The 18,682-nt window shown below is 54.1% G+C and overlaps 1 protein-coding gene across 5 annotated transcripts; it reads right to left on the reverse strand.

Moving 5' to 3' along the window:
* Positions 1–1,721: 1,721 nt before the first annotated feature.
* Positions 1,722–12,964, reverse strand: Adamtsl5 (ADAMTS like 5). Of its 5 annotated transcripts, none has more exons than XM_074054541.1 (15): positions 12,351–12,964; positions 11,589–11,605; positions 11,423–11,487; positions 11,188–11,299; positions 10,269–10,341; positions 10,071–10,162; positions 9,808–9,868; positions 9,598–9,706; positions 8,282–8,409; positions 7,948–8,059; positions 7,552–7,638; positions 7,227–7,390; positions 6,841–7,027; positions 6,696–6,767; positions 1,722–6,464 (listed from the first exon to the last, which is right to left on the reverse strand). In XM_074054541.1, the coding sequence occupies exons 4-15, from the start codon at positions 11,241–11,243 to the stop codon at positions 6,163–6,165; spliced, it is 1,443 nt and encodes a 480-aa protein (XP_073910642.1). In that variant the 5' UTR covers positions 11,244–11,299; positions 11,423–11,487; positions 11,589–11,605; positions 12,351–12,964; the 3' UTR covers positions 1,722–6,162. The 5 variants fall into 5 exon arrangements, 4 of the variants coding, with proteins under 4 accessions (XP_073910642.1, XP_073910643.1, XP_020026312.1 ...); XM_074054542.1 differs by lacking the exon at positions 11,589–11,605 and adding an exon at positions 11,987–12,068; XM_020170723.2 differs by lacking the exon at positions 11,589–11,605.
* Between the last annotated feature and the right edge of the window lie 5,718 nt (positions 12,965–18,682).

Here is an 18,682-nt window from a genome sequence, read left to right on the forward strand (position 1 = left end):
TAGGAAATCCCTGTCTGACATTTCCTGTGAAGCCCTTTCTTTTTCTGACAGTACCAGACTTTGAACTCAGGGCCTTTCGCTTTCGAGGCAGGCACTCTACCACTTTAGCCACACCCTCACTCCTATGAACCCCCTCTTAAAACTCTTCCAGAAAAGAGAGAAGAAATACCCTAGCCTCATTGTCTCAGCCCCACCCCCAGAAGCAGGTGCAAAAAGTAGTGGTTCATTTGGGAGAGACCCCAAGAAGCTGCAGGCAGTGGGGATGGCAGTTGGGAAAGGGAGGACCCTTTCCAGGGAGGTCTGGGATCCAGCAGCAGCGACAGCTTTGGACTTTGAAGCCACACTGGAGGGGAGAGCCTACCCTGCTGCCAAGTAGGCAGAAGGGGCCCATTCATCTGGAAAGGCCCCTGAAGGTCACATGAGATCCCGCAAGGAGGTAGAATGGCTTTAAGGGAAGTTGTGAGGTTATCAGTGTGCACATACAGGTTTCTTCTATACCCTTCCAGTTTGCATTTTGAGGTCAGCATGGCTCTGATAGCAAAAACACAAAGGCATCAAGAAAGGAAGTCGATCTGGGCGCCAGTGGCCAAGCCTATAATCCAGGCTACTCAGGAGGTAGAGATCAGGAGAACCACAGTTGGAAGTCAGCACAGGTAAGTAGTTCCATGAGACCCTATCTTGAAAAACTCTTCACAAACATAGGGCTGGTGGAGTGGCTCAAGGTGAAGGCCCTGAATTCAAGCCCCAGTACTGCCAAAAAAAAAAATCTTAGCACAAAACAGTAAATCTAACAGTATATACATACAAAGGGGGGGGGTGCGAACCTAACCAATGTAAAATGTAAGTGTATGTGGAAATGTCACAATTCCCCTGAACAACTGATACATGCTAATAAAAATGTTCTGAAAAAAAAAAAGCATCCCATGTCCAAATCAGGTTCCTTCGGGGGTTGGGTTTGTTCACCCATAGCTGTCAGTCAGCTTCAGACCGTCCCCTGGAGTAGGGGCCCGTGACCTCTGGGGAATCTCTGGAGCTAGGTCATCCAAAGACAAATCTATCAAGCAGGGAGTAGCTTGGGGTGAGGTGTCCACAGGTCCACGGGACAATGTCTGTTACATCTGTCCCTTGGATCCACCAGCTTCCCCCATGTAGCTGGTTCCACCTGAGCTCTGCTGCTCCAAGCTTCTGGTTGCTCACAATTTCTGGTGTAGAGCTGGGCGCCAGTGGCTCATGCCTGTAATCCTAGCTACTCAGGAGGCAGAGGTCAGGAAGATCAAGGTTCAAAGCCAGCCCTGGGCAAGTAGTTTGTGAGAACCTATCTTGAAAAAAACCCATCACAAAGAAGGGCTGGCAAAGTGGCTCAAGTTGTAAGAGTGCCTGCCTGGCAAGTGTGAAGCCCTGAATTCAAGCCTCAGTGTTACCAAAAGAAAGGAAAAAGAGGGCTGGGATGTAGCTCGGTGGTACAGCGCTTGCCTAGCATGCGTGAGGCCCTGGGTTCGATCCCAGCACCAAAAAAGAAAAGACAAAAAAAAAAAAAAAAAAAAAAGAAAGGAAAAAGAAAACCACACGTGCAAAGGCCCTGGGGCAGGGCAGATGCTGGAGTGTTGGAAAAGCAAATGAGGTGTGGCTGGAGAGGTAGTGAGAGAACAGAGGGAGAAGGGAGCCCTGGGGAAGACTTTGGCTTTTACTCAGGAGGTCAGATTTGTCAACAGGGAGGAATCAAAGGTAATTAATTAACCCTCCCTCCTGCAGTCCCTGTCCACATAAGGCAGGAATCTTGGATCTGCTGGTCACTGGCCCAACTGGCCCAAGTGGTCTGGCCACAGCATGGGAAGGCAATGGAGGAGCCAGGCTCGTTCTGCACCCCTCACTCTTGCCATCAGTGTGGGCAGCAAAGATCAGGTAGAAATTGGGACATGTAGCCATTCACATTTAAATTTAAACATATAGGGAAGTGTGCAGAGCTCTCGGCTCATGGCACACCCGCCATGACCAGCTCCATCTGGTGATGCTCGCCCCCCAAGTTAACCCCATTTTGATGAAAGTTGTCCACTGATCAATTCCAACTTCCTTCTCGAACTTCACTCAGGTTCTGTCCCCTCTGAGGAGGGGATACTCAGGTCACATCCATGAGACTGGCCTCAGTGCTATGCAAACTTTCAAGCCCTAGTGCTCAATGGTGGTGGAATAATGAGGCTTATTCAGCCCATCACAGTGCTGGTTGGCATCTGAGTTACATATACCTTTTTGCTGGAGTGGCTAAGACTCTGGGAACATTCCAGAAGTGGCCTTTGGTGGGCAAAGGTTGCTTTACCCTTGGGCACATACCCAACAGGGATTGGAGGGGCTGATGAAGGTGCTTGAGTATCCTACAGCCACAAATGATCATATATAGGGTGGCTCCAAGCAACAGAAATTGAGCGTCCTGAAGTCCTAGAGGCTTGGGTCAGAGACCCAGGTCACAGGGCCATGCTCCTTCCCAGGCTCCAGGGAGGACCTTCCTGTCTCTGCCTCTGCCAGGTGGCCCTGGGCTTGCATTGGCCCAGTCTCTGCCAATTTCATGTGACTTCTCTCTCTCTCTCTCCACCCCCCATCCACTGGGACTTGCACTTGCTAGGCAGTACCATCGCATTTTGTTGTTTTTGTTTGGTCTTTTCTTCTTTTAACTTTTTTTGTCTTTGTTGGGCCTGCAGTTTGAACTCAGGGCCTTGCACTTGCAAAGTAGGTGCTCTACCACTTAAGCCATCCTTCCAGTCTATTTTGCTCTGGTTATTTTGGAAATGGAGATCTCAACAACTGTTTCCTGGCTGGCCTTGAACAAGAGCCTCTCTAGCTCAACCTCCCAAGGAGCCACCAGCATCCAGGTGGGTCTTGAGTTTTTGCCTGAGCTGGCCTAGACCTCAATCCTCCTACCTATGTCTCCTGTGTAGATCACAGGCATGCACTGCCATGCCCAGCTAATTGGTTGAGATGGAGATCTTGTTAACTTTTTGCCTGGGCTGGCCTCAAATAGCAATCCTTTCCATTTCTGCCTCCTGTAACTGAGATGGCAGGCATGAGCCACAGTGTCAGGCCCAGGACATTAGTTTTTACTTGGACTAATGGAGCAATTGCTATGGTGCCTTTCGTTTTACTCACACAGATAGGTCTCAAATTTGCAATACTCCTTATCTCTTGTTATTGTAGTTTTTTGATTTTTATAAGACAGTTTCACCTTGTGGCCCAGACTAGCCTCAGATCCTCCTGCCTCAGTTTCCTAAGGGCTAGTACAGGTATTGCCACTAATCCCAGTTGTTATTTTATCTTATTTTGCATACTAGAGCTTGAACTGTTTTGTGAAGGCTTTTTTTTTTCAAGATAGGGTCTTGTAAACTATTTCCCCGGGCTGGCTTCCAACTGCGATCCTTCTGATCTCTGCCTCCTGGGTAGTTAGGGTTACAGGCTTGAGCCACTAGCACCCAGCTGTTATTTGTGCTTTTGTAAACATTGCCTCCTACCTGGAACCAATGCCATGAACTCCCAGCTCTGGGCACACTTCTTTGAAGAGGTCCCCATGTGCTTCCCACTGTTTTGTGGTCACACTAGGCAATGTCTGAGCCTCCAGCCCCAATGACCACCGCCGTGCCTATCTGGAGCCAATTCCAGATGAACAGGAGAGGCAGAGCTGCAAAGAAGACATGGGACCCCGCCGCCCCCCAGGCTGGTCAGTGGTTTTTATTGCTGTTTACAATATAACCAGTGGCACAGAGGTCCCATTCTTGCTAGGTCAGTGAGGATGTCTGTTCCTGTGTGACCCATTTTGCTGAATTTCAGCATCTTCCATATTAAAATGTTTTCCCTCTTTATTCAGTTGTTTGTTCTGCAGCTAAAGAGCAGATCAGAACAAAGTTTATTGCTGATATTCATGTGACCATAGTGGCTCACCACCCAGCTGTGTGGTTCCAAAATGAAGTCAGGGAGGACACTGCTCACAGAGCCTGGGACATCTTGCTCATGGGACAGAAGGGTTCCTGGCCTTGGGAACAGCCAGCTGTCTCTGTACTTATTTAGGCTTCTCTGCCTTGTCCCATGTCACAGGCATCAGGGCACAGCCTGGGGTCAGTAACAGCATGAACCCTAGGCTGCTGTCCAAGTCACATCCTGGGCAGAAGTCTGTCCTGAAAGGTTCTGTTCAACTGATACCGGCATGACCATCTGTGAACCAGGGTCCCAGGTAGCACCACTTGCTCTGTGGCTGAGGAGTCTGGAAATCAATCCCTGACTTACCTCAAAACACAGCGGGGCAGAGGGGGCAGCCTAGGGGACCCAAGGGGGGCTGGATGTTAATAACAATCCAGACAGGCTTGGGGAGTGGCCGTGGGTGTTGGTGCTGGTTGGAAGCTGAGAGATGTGAATGGGGAGGGAGTGTCCATGGGCTGTGCTCACTAACCAGGAACCAGCAAGGGCCTTTGGGTGCTGTAGGCAGCATCAGTCACAGAATCCCTTCATCCCTTGTCCTGCCACCAGGGGGCACCCAGGCCCAATGCATCCCTCCTGCTCTAGGGCTGTACCTTGTCTTGGCCTGGGGGCTCCTGGACTCTTCTCCTTCAGCCCATGTCAGGAAGGACCATCATAGGTCACAGTGACAAAGTGACCTCCTACTCTCCCCAGGACCAGGCCTGGGCCATTCCAGGGACTGATGGGTCTCTGGTATATGGTACGTGCCCAATAAATACTCATGAAAGGAATAGAGGAATGAATGCAGGGGTGGGGCAAGGGCACCAGGAAAGTGAATCCCCTGGGCAGAGCAGGAGGGGCTTTGAGGGGACTCATTCGCATATGGGGAAACTCAGGCCCACAGAGGGGTAGGGCCAGGTTTGAGGTTACCTGCGAGGTACTTTCACCCCATCTGGGTGCTGTGGTCAGGGCTCTCATGGGGGAGCTGACCACACAAACTGATAAGCCACTGGACCAGGGCCAAACCCAACCTGGACTGATGAAGAGCAAATTGTCCTCAAAATAGCATAGGCCACTCCAACAAGGGCAGTAGGCACAGGAGACATGCCTGAGGGGCATCCCACAGAGAAGGGCTTGCTCAGTGACTGACATGACACAGGCACTCGCAGTGCACACAACCCACTCTTCCATCCTGGTTCCAGAAGATGTGAGAACATACAAGGTCAGGGAGCTACACAGAACAGTGGATGTAACCCACCTTCTCAGGCCCCTTAACTGGGGAGGGCCTCACGCCTGAGAGCAGTATTTAGCATTGAGAACAGCCCAGGACCTGCCCTCTACCCTCATATATTTCTGGTTCTTGCCACCACACAGCATGGGCTGGGGCAGGAGGAGAGGAGGTTGAGGGTGCATGTGAGTGTGTGTGCCACTGCAAGAGTGTGATTGTGGCTGTTATTCCACCAGGTTTCCCCCAGCCTCTGTGCATGAATGCGTATACTGGGGTGCCCTTTTTTTCTAAGTGCTTGTAAAAATTACTAAAATTGGAATAAAAAGGGGTGGATAGAAGTCTGTTGACTGAAGGAAACCCAGCCAGAATCACAGAGATGGTCAAGATTATCCGGTCTGGGCTTCCTGGTAGCCAGGGCAAAAGGGAGAAAGTCAGTAGGTTATAGTGCCTGGATAGGTATGTCTCCTTTAGGATATGCCTGTTTGTGACAGTGTCTCTGAATACATGTGTGTGTGTGTTGGGAGGAAGGGGGAGTGGCAGAGAGAAAAGTCAGCACACAGTGTCAGGGAATTAAACAGTGAAGAGTTTCCTGGTACCCAGGCAAAGAGGAAATGGGTACATTATAATGTCTTGGTTAGGCATGTCTTCCTCTGGGACCTGCTTGTTTGTGACAGTGTCTCTAAGCAAATGAGTGTGAGGCAAGGGGAATTAAAGTAGACATATTTCAGAGTGTAAAACAACTGCAGCATTCCTTGCAGCCAATGTGAGAAGGGAAATAAGAGTTACAGTTAGCCTCAGCATGTCCTCACCAGGGTCTGTCTGCTCACAGCAGTGGATCTCCCTACATGCAGAGGTGACCAAATACATGTGACATGCTGCAGGTGGGAGTTACTTCTGAGCTCCCTGAGTGAGCCAAGGTGAGAGGAGAAATACGTTTGATTTTCAGCCTGGCTGGTGTGTTGTTCTTGCAGTGTGTGGTGAAGGTGTCAGCCAGGGCCTCAGACAGGACAGCGTTGTGCAGCCAGCCGTGCACGGCTATCCTCAGCAGGGCTCCAGGGCCGGGCATAGCCAGCATGCGGCAGCAGCAGTCGGTCCCGTGTGCCATCAGGACTGACAAGGCGCTGGGCAGCCAGCAGATACTCTTGATGGGGGGCCAGTGGTGGGCAGGGGCAGTGGCCCGGTGCCCACACGTACTCTCGAGTCCGAAGTGGCGAGCGGTTCTTGTAAATCAGCAGGATGCGTACCTCATAGCGCGTCTCCTGGGCCTGACGGTGGCGGCCCAACACATGGGCCTGGAACACTGTGGGCAGGGCAGGGGCCATGGCCAGAGGAGAAAGCCAGGATCAGGTGCAGCCTCAGAGGACCCTGGGAACTGGGGTCAGCCAAGGGCTGGGTCAGGGATCAATGAAGAATTAGTGGTCCCATCAAGGAGTTAAATTAGGGTCAGAAGAAGGGGTTAGAGGTCAGCAGGGCAGGGATCAAAGGTCCAGTTAATCAGGGGCTAGGTGAGGATGGGGGCCAAGGGTCTCACCGAAGTCACTGCCGCAATAGTGAAGTAGCCGGTGGGCCCGACCTCTGGTGTCAGGACAGGGTGGGCAGGGATCTATGGGGGATTGTGCAGTGAGGGGCAGAGGCCTCATCTCTTGCCTGTCCCACCCTAACTGTCCACACCTCACCTGGGGCCAGGGTTGGGACCCGTGCAGGGCCTGCAGGGGACTCAGGGGACTGAGGTTCCACTTCTCGGGGCTGAGGCTGACGCAAGGGCCAGCCCAAGGCCTGTGCCTGAGCCTGAAAGGGGCCGTAGCGCTCCTGAGGAAGCCAGAACTCAAACTGCACACCAGGGTTGGGCTCCTGCAGGAGGACCTGGCATGGGGAATGGCCAGCGTGATGGCCCAGCCTCTTCCCTCTGACCCCTGCCTCCCTCATCTGACTGACCCCAACCTCCTCCCTCTTACCAGCATTCCTACACTGCCCCTGACCTCTCTCTAAACACCAGACCCGCCCTTCTGGCTCTCAGTCCTAAGCTGCTGCCCTCTGACCCTCTCTGAGGCTCTGCCCGCACCTGCAGGAGCAGGTCTTGAGAGGTGGGCCCGGCTGCCTGCAGCGTCTCCTCTGGCCCCGAAGCACGGGTGTAGACCACGTGGGTGCCTGCAGCCTCGTAGGTGCCGGGCGGGCTGACCGCCCAGTTCCCGTTGAGCACGTAGCGCCCATCGCCCCCCATCAACGCTGCAAGGGAAGAGTCAGCGCGGGTTTCCCAGGAACAAGCCCACCCCGTCTCCCGAACCCCTGGGTCCCCACTTCTGGTCTCAGTCTCCCTAGCTGTAACCAGGGACAACAACCGCCCCGGGCGCCCAGCAGCATGCCTTCCCCTTCAGACTCTATGGTACCCAGGTGGTTGCGGCTCCGCTGGGCTACACGGATGTGTCTGGCGCCCACAGGGATCAGGGTCACGTTCCAGTAGCCGGCGAATGCACCTAGACGGGAGAACAGGAGTGCTGTTGGGGTGCCGGTGTAGGTGCATTTGAGTGGCGACTAGGGGATTAAATGAGATACTGCGCGCAGACAGCTAGCTAGGGAGTAACAACTATCGCTGAACTGCGTTAGAGGAACCCCATCTATTTTGGGGAGGGTGGGACAATCTAACAGTATCCAATCAGGATGAGGGTCCAGGGGGGCTGGACCTCAGGCTACCCAATCAGCACGGGCCTCTGCTTCCGGCCCGTGGCTTTGTTAAAGGGGCAGTTCCCGCTGTGCATGCAAAGGAGAACGAGGAGTGCGGTCACCAGCGTCGCGGAACACGCGCTGCACGAAGAGGCACGAGTCGTTAGCGCCGCCGCAGAGGCCGCAGCGATCCTCGAGGACGCCCGAGCCCAGCACCCCATCACAGCCGGCCTTCTGCAGAGAGGGGGACACGCCGGGAGTCACAGGGGCTTGGAAGGGAGGGTGGGGCCTAAGAGTAAAAGGGCCCGTTTTGAGGGAGGGTGGAGCCTAGAGAAGGGAGGGATATGGAGGGAGAGGAGGGCGGGACTTGACGGGAAATGGAGTGGCCTGGGGGCGGAGCCTGAACGTAAAAGGCGGGGCCTGGGGGTGGGCGCCCCGGGCCTGAGGAATCCTTACAAGGCAGCGGCCAGCCACACACAGGCCCTGGGCACCGGGGCTGCAGGGGGTACCGTCCAGGACGCGGCCGAAGCTGTGGTAGAAAGCGTGCCCCTCGGCCAGGCAGTTGAGGTCGCACTGGTTGGGCGCTGCGGACGAGAGAAGCGGGTGGGCCGGGAACTTTCCACCCCAGGTCCCATCATGTCCCCTTGGACAGATGAAGCCCAGAGATTCAGCCAAAGCCACACCTCGAGGCTGAGGCACAGCCAGGACTGGAACCCAGGTTCTCTGCCTCCAGCAACCTGAGCCTGTCCCAGGCAAGTCCTCTGGGGCTAAATTCGTTCATCACATCCAGTCTTTACATTAAGAGGCCGTACATGCTATCCATTAACATCCTTGCCGTTCTTCTTTCGTCATTCCACAGACCCTCACTGAGCACCTACTAATTTCTAGACACTGTTGTGAGCTCTGGGGTACAGCACCAGGCATAATCCACTCAGTATTTGGGTCGAGCACCCAAAGCGGGCTCTTCCTATTCAGGTCCCGGCTCGATCTCCCTACCCCGCCCAGGTCCCACCTCCTTTTACTCTCAGGCCCCGCCCCGGGTCCCAGCCCTTTTTATTTGTCTCCGCCCCTCCCACCCAGGCCCAATTAAAAATGTTTGTCGGGTACTGACTACCACGTAATCTGGGTATGTCTTTGACCCTTCCGGGGCCTCGGTTGCCCCTTCTACCTGGTAGCTGACCGATCACACCCACAGGGGCACAGCCCTGATCCCTGCCCAAGGTCTGTCTGTCTCCCACTCCGCTGAGGCTGCTGGCAGACCCTCCCTGGAACAGATCCCGAGCTGGCACTAGCTGGCCTCTGTGGGGGGGGGGGTGGAAACATGGCAGGGTTCCTCCTATTCTCAAGGGCAAAAAGAAAGAAGAAAGCCAACCCGTGGCTGACGTATGGCACTTTCTCCATTCTAGGCTTTTCTTATCTGCGTGCTTCCACCATGGCTTCTGAAGCTGACTGTCTTCCTTAAATCTGGAGGCGTGCTGCCCCGGGCACCCAGTTACATAACTCGCTATTTTCAGCTCAATGCGGCAACATTTCCTGTTACTGGGATAAGTCTGAGAATTGTTGGCTTCTGGATACAGCACTAAGTAAATTCTCAACCTGGTGTTTGACCCTGTGCAGAATGGACCCTGCTTCCCTCTGCTACTGCTTCATGCGTCACTCCACCAACTTCTACATATACTTCAAAGCCCCAATGCTAACGTCCTTTTCTCTGTGCAACCCTCCAAGTTCCTCTTATAGATTAGCCCTGACCACAGAAGGGCCAAGTTCCTTACCCCCGTGGAAAGGCACCCATTGGTAGGTCTTCTGGGTGCCCAGGACAGGGCGGCCATTGTAGAGAGCACACTGTAGGTCTCGGAAGGGCATGGCCTCTGGAGGACAGTCCTGGGTGAAGAGATATTTGGGTCAGCCCTGGGGAGCCCAGAAAGTACAAATGGGAAGCAAGAGGACTTCAGTACAGACTATGGAATGTGAGCAGAGTTTACCGGCAGCTGGCACAGGCGGTACTCATGGCTGTCCCCCCAGCACAGTTCTTCCCCCGGAAACCTGCGGGGAGCACGGTGGTCTGAGTGTGGTCAGAACCCCTAGGGACCCCCTCCCAGGTCGGCCAGTCCACCATCTGCCTCCACCAGCCCCACCCGCATTCCAGCTGGATCAGTGGGATTAAAGGGCACAGCGTGCGTGGGCAGGCTGCGGGCGTGGCTAGAAAAGAAGGGGCAGGGACCCCTGTGCCCATGCCTCTGCTCACCGGATACAGTGCCGGCTGCGCACAGAGACGCCCCGTCCGCAGGAGCTGGAACAGCGGGTCCAGGACCCCCACGGCGTCCACTCCCCCGGCCCCTACTTGGGGAGAGAGAGGCGGATCAGCCTGGAGGAAAGCTGGGGAACCCACACTGCTTCCCGAGTCCCTGTTCCCATCTACTCCTGCGCTCCTGACGCCCCTTACCTGAGCAGTGACGCCCAAACCACAGCTCAGGAGGGTCCACAGCAAGAGCAGAAGGTTCTGGAAGAGGGGGGACCTGGGGGAGTAAAAGGGAACTATGCAGCTGGCCAGCAGAACGCGGGCTGAACCCCATTTCTGCTCTGGCCAGCTGTGTGATCTTGAACAGTAACTAAACCTCTCTGAGCCTCTTTGACGTCTCTAAAAAGAAATGAGGCGAAAATAGAGTCCTCCTTGTCGGAAAGTTCTGAAGGGTTGATTGGATTCGGCAGAGTACAAATGTGGGGAAGGGAATTGGGGGTGTGGCTCAAGCGGTAGAGCACCTGCTTTGAAAATGTAAAGCCCTGAGTTCAAACCCCAGTCCCACCACACGTTTTTCTGCTATTACTGGTAGGTGCTTAACGAGCTTTTTATTTATGTATTTATTTTGGTACCGGGGTTTGAACTCATAGCCTACACCTTGAGCTACTGTACCAGCCCTTTTTTTGTGATGGGTTTTTTTTGAGACAGGGTCTCACGAATTACTTCCCCTGGCTGGCTTCAAACCATGATCCTCCCGATGTCTGCCTCCTGAATAGTTAGGATTTCAGACATTTTTTTTTTAAATTAGGATACAATCGTTGTATGGGGGATTCACTGTGATGATTCCAAATAGGCTTATAATGTACATTGGTTAGATCATCCCCACTGTCTCTTCCCCCTCTACCCACTCCCCACCCTATTTAGAGCATTTGCAAGAGGTTTCTCTGTTCTATTTCATATAAGTGTATGAAGTCCATCATATACCCTCGCCTTAATCTCCTTCATTCACCCTCCCCCCTTAACCTGCATTTGATGACTGAAGGAATCATATAAGGATAGTGCACAGGTAGTTGCTAGGGTGGGGCTCCCTCACCATTCTCCCTATCAGCATCATCTCTCCTACCTTCCTGTGTGGCCAAAGACCAGCCTCTCTGCTTCCCCCGGCCTTAATTCCTCCATCTGTGCACTGGGGACCAGCTGGACTCAGTCCATGATTCTTTGAGACCCTGCAAAGACTGCAGCCAGTGGGGACTGAGTAAGGAGCTCAGTCCCTGAGCTCACCCTAGCCTCCAGGACTCCCTCCCCGACCCCAGCCACCACAGTGAGTCCCCCAATCAGGGCATGCAGGGAGGGGTGACCTGGCCCTGTTCCAGTCTGTGCCTCATGGCCTCATCAGAGGGTGTGGGATGGAGCACCAGGCTGTCTGTGGAGGAAAGGCACAGGATTTGACCTAGAGAAGGGAGGCAGCTGGGGCCTCAGTTTCTCCATCCCAGGGGAGGGATTGAAGTCACTTGCTGCCCACACCTTGTAGTAATCATGGCCTGGTGGAAGAAAGGGGAGGGTGGGAAGAGAAGTGGGGACCTGTGAGCCATTTCTGGGGCTGGGGCCAAGTGTTTGCCAGCCAGAGCCTATAGGGCAGGGGGACAAGCTCAAAGGCAGCACACAGGTCCCCAGCACTAGGAGGGGGAAGACTGGGCTCACCTGGCCGAACAGAAGCTTCAATGTCCCTAGTTCTCAGCCGGTCTGGCCCTGACATTCCTCCCTCTGGGGCCCAAGGTGGCTCTAGATGCTGAGAACATGGGGGACTTGGGGCTAGTCCACCCCCTCTAACCACAGCTGTGTGGCCAGCTGCATCTCTGCCTCTCTCTGAACCCAGAGCTGGGCTGGTCCAGGAAGCAGGAAGAAGTCTGGAGGACACTCACTAGGGGAGGAGGCTTGATCTTCCAACGAGCCTCCACTGAATCCAGCGCTGGGGTAGGAGGTTGGGTGATGGAACGTGGGCGGCTAGAAAGATCACCCTTTACAGTCCCCTAATGCCAAAAGAACAAGACCCCCCCTCCACCTACTGTTCTGGCTATACCCCTGACGGGCATAGTGATCTCAGGGCAAGTAAGACCTCTTGGTCTCTGTTTCTCCCAGAGGAAGTAGGACTACCGAGCTCACTCCCACCCTGGGGATTGCTGCCCTCATTAACCTCCAGCCCGATGAGGACGGAGAGGGAAAGGTGCAGATCACACTGCGAAGTCTCTGGGCTGGGATAGTGGCAGGATAGGAAGAAGGACTTACCGGTTGTGTAGAGCCCAAGCGGCGCGTCCAGGCTCTCCAGGCGGCCCCAGAGCCGGCGGAAGCGGCGGGGCCCGTGGTGCGAGTTGGGGAGCTCTGACGGCCCCTCCCACCAAGGCCTCCCGGGCGCGCCCTGGCCGGGGTCTGGAAGGCGGCTGCCCGGTGCGCCCCCACGCGGCCGGCGCACACTGGGCGCGGATCTGCGGTGGAGGATTGACTGCCCGGCAGGAGCCTGGCGCAGCAGAGCCCAGGCCTGGTGTCCCGGAGTCTGGGTGCCAGTGACCTTGGGAAACCCAGCGGACGGGCAGCGCGGGGACTGACCCCCCCCCAACTCCTCACGGGCTGCTATTCCGGGCGAGGCGCTCAGGGCCCGGGAATGCGCACGAAGTGAGGTCGACCGGCCCTGGGTCTGGGAGTCCCGGCGCTGCCCTCTTCCCCGCTGAAGTGTAGATTGCGTCCCCGCAGGGATCTTCCCCAGTCCTTTTCGTCACAATCACCCTGCTCAGGGATGGAGACCCCTGCACGTCTGTCTACTTCCGATCCTGGGATTCCCCGCCCCAGGTCCGAGCCACCCCCAACCAGGGCCCCTGCGCATTGGAGAGAAGCTCGCCCCAGGGCCGGGCGTGGGGGACTGAGAGACCCTCCCAGCCCGCGCATTCCCGGGCGCTGCTGTCACCCGGACGCGCCCCACCCTCCTCCCTGCCCACCCCCCACCCCAGCTGCCAGCTGTGGCTTCCAAGCCAGACCCGGTCCAGAAGTTTCGTCGCCTCGCAGCCTGGCCTCACCCACTCTGGCCTCAGTTTCCCCATCTCAGCAATGGAACCTGCAAGGGTCTCCACCGCGGACCTTCCAGCTGGATCTTAGCTTTTTGCTGGGATCTTCCACCACCGGCATACCACAGGATTCCCAGCACCTGACTGTGCTGGGCAAATCTGCATAGGGTTGAGGCAGGTGCGTGGGGCTCCCACTAACTCCACTGACTTTTCACCATTGCCCCACTGCAGCTCCCTAGTAGTCAGGCTGAAGGGCTTGGGCCATTGAGAATCATTGGGTGAGTGTTCCTCTGCCCCCTGGGTTTGGCCTAGGTTCAACCTGAATGCACCCTCCTCCAGGAAGCCTACCTTGAGGCTTCTAGTCCTAACCACAGAGAAGGAGTTTGCCCGGGTGGCTCTTCAGTTCTGTCTCCTCCAGCAAGAAGTGGCTCAGAGCAGGGCCACCCAATGACATTTACTGAGCACCACTGTGTGCCACCCCTCTGTGGACAACCTAGCCAGTGGCAGATGGGAGAGGTGCCCCTGGGAGGGGAGTGTGTAATCCCAGCTTCTGTTCTTCTCGGAACAGAAGGAAATAGCTCAGGACCATCGCAGGAGGAGTAATGGTCAGGAAGGCTCTCACTGAGAAGGTGACAGCCACAAAGAGGTCGGAGGGAAGGGTGGCCTAGTATATGGTATTAAGGACAGTGTGGAGGTCTAGCTGCTGGAGCAGGGGAACTGGGCAGGATGAGATCCCATCAAGGTGGGGAGGGGAGGCTGCGTTGAAGCCAGGAGGCAGCTCTCTGTCTGAAATGGGGGTGGGGAAGCAGAGCAGAGTGTCCTGAGGACTGGGGTTGGATGGGTGTGGGTGGAGGTGAGGCACAGTGGGTGACTTCCGCCCCTATTTAGAGGGAGAATCCCAGAAGTTACTGTTAGTTCCCCAACCCCCTCCACCCCCATGGAAGAAGGAAGAGCTTGGCTGAGCTTCGTGGGAGAAGCCTGTCAGCCATAGCCAGTTACATGGGTGTCATAGCATATGGGGGACCATGGTCCTGGATGAGGTCTGGGGGCCTGAGTTGGGGAGAAGAATGAGGCCAGCCTAAGTCCCAGGGGAGGGGAGGACTGAACTTCTGAGAGAGGAGGGGCAGACAGTGGTAAATTGCCACTGCCAGATCAGTGAGAAGTGGACCATCAATGACAGATGCAATGGTGAAATGGCAACCTTGAGAAGCAGGGAGGTGGTGGGGGGAGTTAAACCTGACTGACAGTGGAGAGCGACAGGAGAAGAGAAACTGGGACAGCAAGAGTGGGAACTATACAGGACTGGACCCTGGGGAGGCATTAGAAATCAGTGAGACTCAGTGGCTCTGTTGAGTGGCAATAGTAACCCCCTCAGATGTGCCCTGTTCCCAGAGGACACTGTGCCCTGCAGGGAAGGCATACAGAAAGCACAACATCTAGCCAGAAGTTGGTGGCTCCTCCCTGTGATCCTAGCTACTCAGGAGCAGAGATCAAGAGGATCACGATTCAAAGCCAGCCCAGGCAAATAGTTCCCAAGACCCTATCTCGCAAAAAAAAAAAAATCACAAGAAAAGACTGGTGGAGTGGTTTATAGTGTAAGCTTTGAGTTCAAGCCCCAGTACTGCAGAAGGAAGGAAGGAAAGAATTGTGTAAAGAGCATAGATGGCAGGCATTGTGCTCTGCAGGAGCTGCATACAGCAGGCACTGTGTCCTGCATGCAGGATATACAGCTGGCATCATGCTCTTTCTGCAGGAATATGTACAGCAAGCACTTGCCCTGAAGGGAAGGCATACAACAGGCACTGTGTCCTGTAGAAATGCATACAGCAGACTGCCAGGCAGGGAGTGTATACAGTAAACAGTACTTTCCAGGGAGCGCAGACAACAGTCACTGCACCGTGAAGAATGTGTACATCGGATTCTGTGGCCTACAAGGAAAGTAAACAGCAAGCACTACACTCTGCAGGGAATGCATACAGCAGGTAATGAGTCCTGTAGAAAGTACATGCTGCATTCTGGCCCTGCATGGAGTGCAAACACTAGACACTGCTGGGGAGAATCTTGCTTGTGAGGTCAGCAGACTGGAGGGGAAGGAGGTGGGATCCTAGACCCCTCAGCCCGAAGTCCTGCCTCCCTCAACCCTGTCCCCCACCTCCATCCCAGCAGCAGGACACACACTGCACATTCCCTGAGATGGCTTGAGGTAACACCTGGCACTGGTGAGGGACTGCTGGGCTCAGAGGCTCCCAGAGTTCCAGGGTGGAAGTAGCTGCTTGCCAGCCCCACCCTGTTATTGCCTGGCCCCTAGTCCAGGGGTTAGACAGGTCCCCCACTCTGAGATCCAATGGTGACCTCCTTTCTGAGGCAGGGCAAGGACAGATGGAGCACTTTCCTGCCTCTGTACTTAACATTGTGCCTATAATTAACACAAGATTTTATGCACTTTAAATTTTTTTAAGAGGTGCAGACTATTAGTTTCATTACTGTTGACTAAACTCCAAATTTTGTTTAGATTTCATCAGCCTTTTTTTTTTAAACTAATGTCCTTTGTCCCAGGATCCCTTATGATATTGAGCTCTTTTGTAATTGGTAAAAAGACCCACACAGAAGAAAACAGACCATTCCTGTGGAAATTTGGCTTGTGCTGATGCCCACACATCAAGGGGCACCAGCCCCTTGATGCAGCTGGAGGTGATCAGTGTCCCTGGAGGGAGGTCGATCCAGTGGCGGGGGGCATCCACTGCCAGAGTGGAACCTGCTGGAGGTAACTAACGCCAAGGGCATTGGCACCAAAGATGCCTACCCTGCCAGGGGGACCTGGGAAGTTCAGGGAGGCCACCCAGAAGGTCAGAACCTTCTGGAGACACAGCAGGGACTAGATTGGAATCAGAACTTGCTAGTGGAGTTCCCAGTCTGGTGGGACAGAAAACCAGCAAAAAAAGAGTGAATTTTCAGGTTGTGATGGAACAAGACCTTAAACAGACATGAATCAGGGCTGGAGAATCATGGGGTGGCCTTCTGGACAAAGTGGCCCAAAATATGACAAGGGGCACCAGGTGAAGACTCAGGGGCGAGGAATGCTTTGGGAAGCTGGAACAGAATATGCAAAGACCCTGAGGTTGGACAAGGATCAATAGGGAGGCTGGAGTGATCAGATGGAAAGTGAAGAGGTGGGTGGGAGGACATTGGGGCCACACTCCATTCACCTCTTTAGGATGTTGCAGCATGGGCCACCTGAGAGAGCTTCTTGGTCAAGCTTATCTGGGCACACAAGACAATTACCATCCCATGTGGAAAGCCCTCACCAACAGAGGTAGGTAGCAGAGGAAGGGCACTTTTCTTTCTGTCCTTGTCTCGGATGGTCAGTTCTAAGGAAAATTCTCAGTTCTCAGAGGGCACCCCATGGGTTTGGACCTCAGTGGCCAACAGTGGTAACCAGCTTCTACCATGTTCTCAAAACCCACTCTGCACTAAATCCTTGCTTCAAGCTCTGCCTTTGGGTATCTCAGAGACCTGGGAGGTGCACAGGCAGCTTCCTTCAGCCCTCCCCTGCAGAAATGAAGTCACATGTATCCCTGTCAGTGCTAAAGCCACGTGGACAATGTAGGTAGGAAAAAGTGAAGAAATGGGGTCCCAGGGTCCCAGAAGAGGGTAAAGGAGGCTTCAGAGGAGGACTGAGATGATTCAGCTAGAAAAACGATGTGAAAACAGAGGTGATATTTCAGGAGATGATGTTTCTAAAAGAACCCAATAGCAAATGGCACTGAGAAACTAAGAAAAGAAAGGGCCAGGTTTGGTCCTAGGGATAGGTCCTGATGTCCCTTCCTGCTCCCACACTGGACCATGTGGCTGCAGCCTGAACCCCATCTGTGTTTCTGGATCCCTGGGGGTGGAGGTAGGGCCCTCCTGCCTCCTGTGGTCCTGGGCTGCAGGTCCCCAGGGACCTTCATGGCCAGCTGAGGTCTCACGAGTCCAGGCACGTGGACTCCACGGGTGCCCAGAGTAGGACGGAGAGTTGGCCCTGAGTCACATGGCTGATGCTCCCACCCTGGAACCTTCCAGGTGGCAGAGTGGGAGGCCTGGATCACAGCAGCCCAGTGCACCTCCAAGGTCTCTGGGGAATTGCATAGCTTGGTCAGCAGCCGCTCCTCCACCTGCAGCAGGCATTTTGAGTAAAGCTTTCCATGCTTCTCCCAATAAATCTGCTGAGTCCAAAAAGTTATCTCAGGTCAGCAAAAGAACAGAGACTGGAAGGAAACTGGGGCCCAAGGCCTGGAGATGGAGATGGGCAGGCTGGGCAGCCAGGAGGGGGATCCAGCCCAAACTCCTCCACCCCAGGGCCAGTGGTGGGACTGAGAGGGTCAGGCAGCCCCTTGGACTGCCCCAGCCCTTTACAAAACAGCCATCCTGTGTCAGCACACAGTGTGTATCAGTTTCCCTCTCTGTAGAGTGAGGGTATTAGGAAGTGCCCAGGTTTGTTTCTTGGAGGGGGTGGAATATTTTTCATTTTTTTATTTAGCAAATGTGTCTAACATAAAATCTTAACCATGCTGAAGTGCACAGTGTAGCAGCATTGAGCATACTCACATGGCTGTGTGACTGTCCCCACCATCCATCTCCAGAACTTTCCATCCCCCAAAACTGAAGGTCTGTCCACTCAACACTAACTCCCATCCCTCCCCAGCCCCTAGCACCCATCCTTCTACTTCCTGTCTCTGTGGCTCTGAGGGACACTAGGGACCTCCTGTGAGTGGAGTCCTCAGTGTGTGTCCTTGGGTCTGGCTTACATCACTGAGCATCTTGCCCTCAAAGTTCGTCTATGTCATGTGTGTCACACAGTCTTCTTCCTCCATCAGGCTGTGTGTCCATTTGTCCACTTGTAGATGCTTGAATTGGGTCTACCTTTTGGCTACTATGAATCATGCTGCTGTGAATATTTGTGTTTGTCATTTTATTACAAAGTTAATTTTATTCTTGAGTGTGGATTTCAAAAAATGAAGCTGCAAATCTGTTTCCCCTCTTAGGGTCTCAAACTTAAGTTCCCCATGGTGCTTGTGGCACACCCTGCATTTCTAGAGTCCCTCTGTCTACTCATCTCTCCAAAACACTCTCCCCGACCCTGGATCCAAACTGCTCCCCTCCACTTCCCTTTTTCATTTAATGGGGGTGAAATTCAGGTCTGATGACATTCACCCCTTCCAAGTGCATGGCTCAGTGGCTATTTAGTGCACACACCTGGTGTGACACCTCTTCTATTTAATTCTAAGACATTTTCATCATCCTTTCTTTTTCATGGTACTGGGGTTTGAACTCAGGGCTTATACCTTGAGCCACTCCACTGCCCTCCCCCCACTTTTTTTGTGATGGATATTTTTGAGATAGGGTCTCTCTCAAACTATTAGCCTGGACTGGCTTTGAACTGCAATCTTCCTGATCTCTGCCTCCTGAGTAGGTAGGATTACAGGCGTGAGCCATTGGTGCCCAGCTTCTCAACCCCCCCTTAATGTCTTCCAGAGGCCTTCAGGGAGAGCCAATCGTGGTATTAGGGGAATTCATCCCCAG

The sequence above is a fragment of the Castor canadensis genome, chromosome 14 (assembly GCF_047511655.1).
Source record: "Castor canadensis chromosome 14, mCasCan1.hap1v2, whole genome shotgun sequence".
Taxonomy (NCBI): Eukaryota; Metazoa; Chordata; class Mammalia; order Rodentia; family Castoridae; genus Castor; species Castor canadensis.